The sequence below is a fragment of the Sapajus apella genome, unplaced genomic scaffold (assembly GCF_009761245.1).
Source record: "Sapajus apella isolate SASKATOON/1434 unplaced genomic scaffold, GSC_monkey_1.0 scaffold47, whole genome shotgun sequence".
Taxonomy (NCBI): Eukaryota; Metazoa; Chordata; class Mammalia; order Primates; family Cebidae; genus Sapajus; species Sapajus apella.
In genome coordinates, this window is record NW_022436987.1 from 16,892,727 (window position 1) to 16,903,111 (window position 10,385).

The 10,385-nt window shown below is 35.6% G+C and overlaps 1 protein-coding gene across 7 annotated transcripts in view; it reads left to right on the top strand.

Annotated features, from left to right (window-relative positions):
* Positions 1 to 10,385, top strand: part of ANO5 (anoctamin 5) — a 94,597-nt gene that overhangs the window by 69,887 nt on the left and 14,325 nt on the right. For all 7 annotated transcript variants that reach the window (XM_032240988.1, XM_032240990.1, XM_032240989.1 and 4 more), the window contains 4 exons: positions 848 to 922; positions 2,355 to 2,577; positions 4,645 to 4,814; positions 5,492 to 5,589. In XM_032240988.1, coding sequence (XP_032096879.1) covers positions 848 to 922; positions 2,355 to 2,577; positions 4,645 to 4,814; positions 5,492 to 5,589 — 566 coding nt within the window. The remainder of the gene's footprint in view (positions 1 to 847; positions 923 to 2,354; positions 2,578 to 4,644; positions 4,815 to 5,491; positions 5,590 to 10,385) is intronic.

Consider the following 10,385-nt stretch of genomic DNA (forward strand, 5'->3'; position numbering starts at 1 on the left):
TTTTTTTTTTTTTTTTTTTTTTTTTTTTTTGAGACAGAGTTTCACTCATGTTACCCAGGCTGGAGTGCAATGGCGCAATCTCGGCTCACCGCAACCTCCGCCTCCTGGGTTCAGGCAATTCTCCTGCCTCAGCCTCCTGAGTAGCTGGGATTACAGGCACGCGCCACCATGCCCAGCTAATTTTTTGTATTTTTAGTAGAGACAGGGTTTCACCATGTTGACCAGGATGGTCTCGATCTCTTGACCTCGTGATCCACCCGCCTCGGCCTCCCAAAGTGCTGGGATTACAGGCTTGAGCCACCGTGCCCGGCCAAATCTGCTTATGTCTTGATGCACCTAAGAATGTCAGCTGTATCAATATCTTTCATTAATGACTCTTAAAGACTAAAGGTAGAAGTCTTGGATCATGAGCTATGTGGAAGAACACAGTTATCTGAAAAATATGAAGAAAGCATCTAATATAATATGCAGAGTAATGCAATTCAATTCAATTAAAATAAAATTATAACATCATTAAACATCATAAATGATGTGTCTACCTAAGCAGCAACCCTCATTATTTGACTTTGTTTACTGTCTGCCAGGCCCTGAATATCATAACTCAGCATTTAGGAAATTGTGTATATCCATTATGACTCATAATATGTGTAAGATATCTCATCCATGAGGCCTGAAGATTTCTACTTCAAGGGAAGGAACCATCCCTATAATGTAGCTTTCCATGAAGTATAGTAGGCCCTTTTGGGAGATTTCTACTTTAACTGGACTCTATGATACTGACTAGTGCTTGTAGTCTCAACTAAGAGAGGAGATTTTGAATTTCTTTGTGATTTCTTCAACATTACAGGAGATGGAACCTTACATGCCTCTATACACACGTATTCCATGGTACTGTTTTTCAGGAGCCACAGTGACATTATGGGTGAGCATGTCTTTTAAAATTGTTATCATTTCTTCAACAGGCAATTAAATGAGCTATCTCAACAGTGTCATCTGCAATGTCTCTTGAGTCCTTCTTTTCCCTCTGCCTCCCTGATCTTTTTATCTTGGTTATAGCTCTTATACAAAATAAACTGTAATTTATATGGATTTTTTATAATTAAACTTTGGGAAAGGATCTCAGGGAAGAGGAGGTACTTTAGCTTAAAACCTAATTCTCCTTGCCTCATGGCACTTCATTTAAGTGATCACTTGAAATCAGGACAGAATAACAAACTTACTCTGATTCCAGAATCTTCGGTTACTTTTAGAAAAATCATGAATTTATCTTTATTTTCACTTTATTTCCTGCTGTTCCTTTTCCAAATTTGTTCCCTCTTAACAGTTATTTAATTTTAGGAAAAGAGACAGTGTTACCCTCTGAGGGGTTAACATGTTGAAATGTAAATGATTAATGGTTGTAGACTATAATTTAGACTCACCAGTCCATAAATCCTGCATGATTTATCTTTAACATTTCTTTTTAAGTCTATTATTTTCACATTTTAAAACAGTAGAAATGTGTTTTCTTAGATTACATAATAATCGTTGAGATGTGATAACAATAAATGGGGAGAATTATCAATTCAGGACTCTTTTGAGAAATCTTCTGGAGTATGTCCCCAGAAATTTATTCTGGTTTTGATTACTAGTTTTTATTTAATTTGACTCATTTCCTCAACTTTTAGAATAAAATTCTCTAATGATTGATAGAAAGCCATCTTCATGCTTTCGCAATATGGGAAGTATAAAAAATTTATACAGAATCTGTATAAATTTCTAAACTACCAGGCATATTAGAGCACTAATGGCAACATTCTGAGGGGAAATGAAATACAATATTGACATGTATTTTTCTTGGGAAAGTAAGTGATCTTGATTCTACATGTTTAATTTCAACCTAGAGCATGAGTCAGCAAACATTTTCTGTGAAAGGGCCAGATATATTTTTGGATTTGTGGGTACATATAGCTCTGGAACATAATTGTCTTTATTTTTCTCTGTAACCTTTAGAAATTCAAAGAAACATTTCTAACTTAAGGGCCACATAAGAACAGACAAGGCCATGGGCAGGATTTGGCCTTCTACTATAGTTTGTCACTCCCTGCTAGAGGATGAGCCTAGAGTATGAGAATGAATATATTTCTGTTTTAGACTTAACCAGCAGCTGCCATGTGCCTTATCTCTAACCCTTTTACCTTGCCAGTGTTCGTATCTTGCCATCTATGGCAAGAGAGACTGACTTAGTTGGCTTTGCACATGAGACCTACTAAATAGAACTTCATATGAGATGAACAGAATAATCAATGTGTTAGATATGTATTCATAACAGATACAGAGACCCAAGTAACAGTACTTTGCTTTTTTTTCCCCAGATGTCTCTTGTCGTCACCAGTATGGTAGCTGTAATTGTGTACCGCCTGTCAGTCTTTGCCACATTTGCTAGTTTCATGGAAAGTGATGCATCCTTAAAGCAGGTCAAAAGCTTCCTTACTCCTCAGATAGCTACATCACTCACAGGATCGTGCTTGAACTTTATAGTCATCTTGATCCTGAATTTCTTTTATGAAAGGATATCTGCCTGGATTACAAAAATGGGTAAGCTAGCCAAATCATTAGTGTGATTCTGAAGAATGATTCGTATTGATGCTATGTGTCTATTTTGGAGCACTCCCCAGGAGTTCATTTTCAAAGGGCACATTTTAAGGCAGTTTTTCTCTATAGGTAGACCCATATCTGCTATTTCAAAATCATCCAAGAGCCACATTCAAGGTCCATTATAATGGAAGCAGCAAAAAGAACTGGAGAAAAAAAAGAATTTGGACTCTATGTCTTTTTGAGTATTCTTGTCTTAATTCTCCCTTGATGGGTCTAGTTGAATCCTAAGTAAAATCTTTACTTTATTGAAGACACGGATAATTTTTATTTCATGTATGTGGTTCTTACACAGTATTGATTTTGGAAGCTATCTTGAGAAAAACAGAACAATCAGCTTCTCCTAAATAAATCTAAATTTTAGTGATTTTCTTTTTAACTGCCATCTCTTAGAACTTGGATTATTTTCTTGATAAAATATTAAAATTTTTACTTAAACCCATGGGGTAAAGTGAAAGGGGCCACAGTTTAAGTGAGAGATTGAGTTAGGTAAAGCAGCACAGAGCACAGTCACTTCTACACTTTTTCCTAGCAAGTTAGCAGTAAGATCAAAGCTGGAGACTCAAGGCGTCCGCCTCTTCTCTGAGTGCACTTTCCAGGGATCAAGCGCCTTTGAATCTGTTGTATGTAGATATCATGGCCAATGCCAAGAAAAGAGCACATTCTTCAGTCAGCACTGGAATGAGTACTGAGATGAGACTTTCATTATATACTTCTTCAAATTTGGAGTTCTCTTTCAGATTTACTTTTCTCTGCTAGTAACAGTGAGAAAATCACAGCAGATAAATTGCTTTTAAAAAGCACCTAAAAACTCACCATTTTTCTCAGTGGGAAAAGAAATCATTCAAGTTCACATTACAGGTTTTGTAGGAATACAGCTACATTTCACTAAAATGGAGGAGTTACCTCTGTCTTTAAAATAATTTGTAATACTCTTCCAGTATTGCTGGAAATGACATGATTTGGCTGGATCAGCTCATGCTACTGGGAGATTATCAGCTCAGGAAAACGTACTTTTTTATTCTTTTGTGCTTCATGAGCCTCTATTGTAGGGTGAAGATAATTTAATATTTTCTTATCTTTAGAATTCATTAAATGATAGATCATGATCATGCATTTTAAATAAAGGAGAGGGAAAATGTGTACTGTTTCTACTACTATTTGCTGATCACATTGTTTACAGAATTAATATAGCCTTTTAATTCATGGGAAGGCAACACAATTTCATTGGAAATCATCCCTCCCTTTGCATGAGCTTACTTTGTTTAAACATGATTGTAAGCAGATGAGATCTGATGTGCTTATAGGATACAAGATAGTGTTTGGAGATGAGCATAAGATTCTTCAGTCTTATTTGGTGTATTAGTTTGTTTTCACACTGCTATAAAGATACTACCTGAGACTGTGTAGTTTGTAATGGAAAGAGGTTTAATTGACTCATGGTTCACGTGTCTTGGGAGGCCTCAGGAAACTTACAATCATGGTGGAAGGCAAAGGGGAAACAAACACCTTCTTCATAAGGCAGCAGGAGAGAGAGTGCATAGGTAGGTGCTGCACTTTAAAACCATCAGTTTTCTTGAGAGCTCACTCACTACGACAAGAATAGCATGGGGGAAATTGCCCCCATGATTCAGTGGCCTCCCACCAGGTCCCTCCATTGGCACGTAGGAATTACAATTTGACATGAGATTTGTGTGGGGACAGAGAGCCAAACCATATCATATGGGTTTGAATTTCACATTCTGTGTAACCCCAAGACAAGAATACTGTCTCTCTGACTGTAGTAACAACAGCCTCCTAGGCTTTTCCAGTGATTAGCTTAATAAAAAGTGTGTAAGAGAAAGTCTAGCACAAATCCATAGTTACTCAATATTGGCCTACTATTGCCAGAATAGGACGCATGCTATAGGCTCTCAGAATGATGTGACTGGATGTTCACTTGTCTCAGGGAGTACAGAGTTCAAGGAAACATAACATGTGCTAAACCTATTTTTTTTTTTAACTTAACAGAAATTCCTCGAACTTACCAGGAGTATGAGAGCAGTCTAACCTTGAAAATGTTCCTGTTTCAGTTTGTAAATTTTTACTCAGCCTGCTTCTACGTAGCTTTCTTTAAAGGAAAGTTTGTAGGCTATCCTGGAGAATACACATATTTATTTAATGAGTGGAGAGGTGAAGAGGTAAGAATTTCCTTGAGAGGTGAGGTGTGTATCTTCCATACTCATATTAACCACTTTCTGTTTGCCAAGCACTGATTCAGATGCTAAAAATTTGCAAAAGATATCTAGACACTGACTCTATCGACAGAGAGTATTATTCACAGATGAATCCTGTCATTTGATAAACTTCTCAGTTTATTTTGAGCAAAAAGTTATATCATGCCTACAGTTTGGTAGTAAAATATGAGCTATAAAATGACATAGGTTAAGTTCTTTCTTCCTGAAAGTTTCCTGCAAAGGAAGAATGATTACTTTCTGTATAAATGGTTCCACTATGGGTAATTGTGTTAGAACATATTTCACTATGGGTAATTGTGTTAGAACATATTTATGGTTTCCAAATTATGCAGAATGGAGAGTGTACCAACTCCCACCTCTAACACAGATATAAACACTTAGAATTTTCTAAGAATGAGACCCAGAAATCTGTGTTTTTCACACAGTTTACAGATGAATCTAATGCAGTTAGGCTGGTGCTGCTCTGTGATTATGTTTGGAATTATTGGGCTAAATATACCTTATTCCTTCCAACCAAAACCTTGAGATCCTAATCTTATGGCTTAGAGCTTTCTTTAGGTGTTGTAAAATTGCATCTTTGATCATTCAATTCTGTTTTCTCCCCTCTTGCTTCTGACTAGTGTGATCCTGGAGGCTGTCTTATAGAATTGACAACCCAGTTGACCATTATAATGACGGGGAAACAGATTTTTGGAAACGTTAAAGAAGCCATTTATCCGTATGTATGACTCACAAGCTTTTTATTTAAGTAACCATGAAAGATTTCCCCTGGAAAAAGATGAAATTGTTTAATTATCATGGTGCCTTTGTTAGAAAATGGTTAAGCCAAAAGGAAAACTTTATTTTTAATCAACAGTGAAAGTTGCATTAAGGTAATATAAACTCTTATTTTTATTTATTTATTTTTTGGTTCCACGGCTAGCAAGACTTTTTTTTCCTTTTTTTTTTTTTTTTACTTTTTCCACATCTTTGCCAGTGCTTTTCTTTTTTTCTTTTTCTTTTTTTCCATTTATTTATTTTAGGTTTTGGGGTACATGTGAAGAACATGCAAGATTGTTGCATAGGTACACACGTGGCAGTGTGATTTGCTGCCTTCCTCCCCATCACCTACATCTGGCATCGCTCCCCTTGCTATCTCTCCCCAACTCCCCACCCCCAACCGTCCCTCCCCTATTTCCCCCCAACTGACCCCAATGTGTAGTACTCCCCTCCCTGTGTCTGTGTGTTCTCATTGTTCAACACCTGCCTACGAGTGAGAACATGCGGCGTTTGATCTTCTGCTCTTCTTGGGTATATAGCCAAAGGATTATAAATCGTTCTACTATAAGATTTTTAAAAATTTTTTAACAGACAAATAATAATTATACATATTTATGAAGTACAATATCATGTATTGAAAAAAATCTTTAAAATATGTACTTTTGTTACCTTTCCCTTTGTTGAGGGATTATTTATTCCTCTCTCCTCTGACGATTTTACTGGGACATCTAAATGCTATATCCTCTGCAGTTTATTCTACATGCTGTGCATTATTTCTGAATATTACTAAAAGGTGCACTTTGTAAAAATATCCTTGTGTCATGTAATTTAGGCATAAAAATAGATTGTAAATGAAATGACGGAGACTTTCAGGTCAATATATGAAAGATTCCTCTCTGATCAAAACACAGCAATAATGAATACATTCTAAAAAGAGAAGACTAAACTGACAGTTTATTTCAAATAGTAGATGAACATTTATCATAAGTCTATGTTCCTACAGGGTTCCTAGTTAGGAAATAACTATGTCAGGGTTTGTCATGCAATATAAAGTGGAGTAAAAGAGCTCCACTTAAGACAGGTACTATCCAGTTTAACAGCCCTGGAAGCCAGAGACTGGGTTTATTCTCTTACTCATGAAATAAGATTGAAAACATCATCCCTGCACTTTCCCACCTCCAGTATATACACGATTACACAGTGCCACTTAGGGCTGTATTTCAAGTACTAACAAAAGAAGAACACGGACTTATCCTTACAAATGCTCATAAATGTGAGCCTGACCTTCTAGTTTCATGCTTTGATATACCATATCCATAAGGGAAATAGCTCCAAACTTTTCTTTTTTTGAGAGTCTCACACTGTTGCCCAGGCTGGAATGCAAGCAATCTCAGCTCACTGCAACCTCTGCCTCCCAGGTTCAAGCAATTTTCCTGCCTCAGCCTCCCAAGTGAGTGGGATTACAGGCACCCACCACCACACCCAGCTAATTTTTTTTAATTTTTAGTATATTTTCTGTTTTTAGCATTCACAATGTTGGCCAGGCTGGTATCGAATTCCTGACCTTAGGTGATCTACCACCTCGGCCTTTTAAAGCACTGGGATTACAGGCATCAGTCACTGTGCCTGGCCACCAAATTTTATTTTCAGTTCTAGCTCTAGATTGAGAACCCACGGGACTGAATAGAGACAATACCTAAACCAAACAGAAGATGGGGGATACATGTGCACAGGGGAGAGAGCCAAAAGACAGGGGAGGTAAAATAATTAAAAAGAAGAAGCAGCAGCAGCAAATTAACAACAACAACAACAAAAATCTAATCCTTCCTAATAACCAAAATTCTAAAATGTGATAATGTTTAATGCTACAAAGGCTGTGAATAAAGTCAGTTACTAGAAAGTGAACTTACTCCTGGTGATATTTCTAACTAGAATATTCTGGCAAAGCCCTTAAAAAATGATGCTGACAATATTAATAACATAATGGAAGGTGATCTTATCATTAAAACAGATCAAGAAATTTTTAAATAAAAACTGTTAGAAATGAAATAAGAATAAGTGAATATGAAATGGAAGAAATTACACATAAATGAAAGATTATACTTTAAATAGTGAGTACAATAGATGGGAAAATTCCACAGTTTGATTCCACCCTGGACACAGTTGGAGAATGGATTAGTGAATTGGAAAATAATAGTGAGAAATTCCTACATTGTACAGTGTAACAAATATATGACATTTAATAAAAATAAACTAAGGATATGTTAGATTAAGAGGCTTCCACATTAATTTACTAGTATTTCTAGAAAAATTGAGTAAATGGTGAAGGAAAAAAATTATTTGAATAAGTAATTGCTGAACATTTTTCAAAAATGTGGAAAAACATGAGTTTCAGAAATGGAAACAAATTCTGGGTGTGAATCAAGATATTAGAATTCAATTCAAGATAATAGAATTCAATTCACACCCCAATTCATTATGGTGAAACTACAGAACACCAAAGATAAACAGATAATATTTAAAATCTTTTAGAAGAAAACGATTAACTTTATTCAAATGAATGTCATCTACACTATCATCAGTTTCTCATCAATATCATTAGATGCCAAAAGATAGTATTTTCAAGGTTCTCAGTGAAAATAATGTTCTCCTTTTATTTCTAGAACCAGGTTAGCTATTATTTAAAGTGCTGGTAAAGACATTTTTAGACATAAAAAGACTAGGAGAGTTTACATTTATAGATCATCATGGCAAAAACTACTGAAAGATTTACTTGAGGAAAAGGAGATCACAAAGTGAAAGTACAGAATGCAAGAGACATTGGTTAGCACAGAATGTGTTAGCTCCAAACAAATGAAATACTTTGGTAGAATCTAAAATCATATAGGATTTGAGTGGGGAGAACTACAAAATCCTGGTGAAATTTTAAAAACTATATAAATGGAGAGAAATATCATGTTGGTGGTCAATTATCTCCAAATTGATACATATAGATTTATTGTTATTCTAATCAAAATATCAGCAGGCTTTTTATAGGTATAGACAAGTGGATTCTAAAATTTATATGAAAGGCCAAGGAACTAAAATAACCCAAAGCAGTATGATAAAAGAAGAATAAAGCTGTAGTAATTACCCTACTCGATTTTAAGGCCTACTACAAACTATATTAATCAAGACAATGTAGGATGGTGATGAGGTAGTTACATAAACCAATGGAACCAAGTAGAGATTGTAGAAACAGATATTGCAGAAATTTGTGCTCTAGTCAAATATGACCATTTTATTTAAGACAGGGGTGCAAAAACAATTCATTGATGTAAGATTAGACTTTTTCATAAATGGCATTGGAACAATTGGACATCCCACATGCAAAATAATAAAACTCTATGTGAAACTTACACCTCATTCAAAAATGAACTCAAAATGGATCATAGACAAAACTATATTTTATAAAACCAACTAAGCAATTATGTAAACTTTAAGATAACGGTTAGGGATGTCAGAATTGAAGAATTCATAAATGGAATGAAGCCCATGAAAGAGCTTCTGAAATTTCTAGCCATATTCTCTTTCTTGAACTAGGTGATCTCTTTTCCACTGTGACCCCAGTTATAGTATGCTCCTGTGTTTGATTATTGTCTCAGAAATCTCAGGTGCTTTTCCTCTTTACATTCTTTTTTTTTTTTTTTTCTTTGTGTCTGGTTTGAGTATAAGCAACATATAATTGTTCCTCTTAATCCACATTTGCTACAGTAATTCATATTGTCTTATTAATTTTTGCCAACTGGGGTTATAAATGATACCTTGTTTTGGTCTAATTTTGCATTTTTTTGATTAATATCATGAATAAGCATTTTCAGCCAGATTTGTTTCCCTTTCAATTAAATTGAAATTTAATTTCATCCCTTGTTCATGTTGTTTAACTGTTTTCCTACTTGTCTATCTTTTTTCAATTGATTTGTATGTATAATTTCAAACTCCTGGTTACTGGCTTTTGTTTGTTTGCTTCTTTTTTGGTAATATATGTTGAAAATATTTTATTCTAACATGAATTTTATTTTTTTATTTTTTAATAGTATGTTTAGGTCACAGTTTCACAACCACAGAATTATTGACATAATTATTAGTTGTGGGGGTGCTTGTCATCCTTTGCATTGTAAGATGTTTGACAGCATCCTTGGACGGTACCCACTAGATGCCAGTAACCCATCTTTCCCCAGTTGTGATAACCAAAATATCTCAAGACAGTGCAATTGTGTCATTGTGGGCAAAATTACTCCCAGTTGGAAACCACTGCTTTAGATAAAATTACATAACTTTAAAAGAAATATTTTCCTACACAAGATTATAAGACATTTTCATTATTATTTACTGTATTGGTTAAAGACATGCCCAAAGTAAGATCCTAGGCAAAATACTGAATATGCAGACATACTGATAAAAAGTTATATGAAGGCCGGGCGCGGTGGCTCATGCCTGTAATCCCAGCACTTTGAGAGGCCGAGGCGGGTGGATCACGAGGTCAAGAGATCGAGACCATCCTGGTCAACATGGTGAAACCCCGTCTCTACTAAAAATACAAAAATTAGCTGGGCATGGTGGCGCGTGCCTGTAATCCCAGCTACTCAGGAGGCTGAGGCAGGAGAATTGCCTGAACCCAGGAGGCAGAGGTTGCGGTGAGCCGAAATCACGCCATTGCACTCCAGCCTGGGTAACAAGAGCGAAACTCAGTCTCAAAAAAAAAAAAAAAAAAGT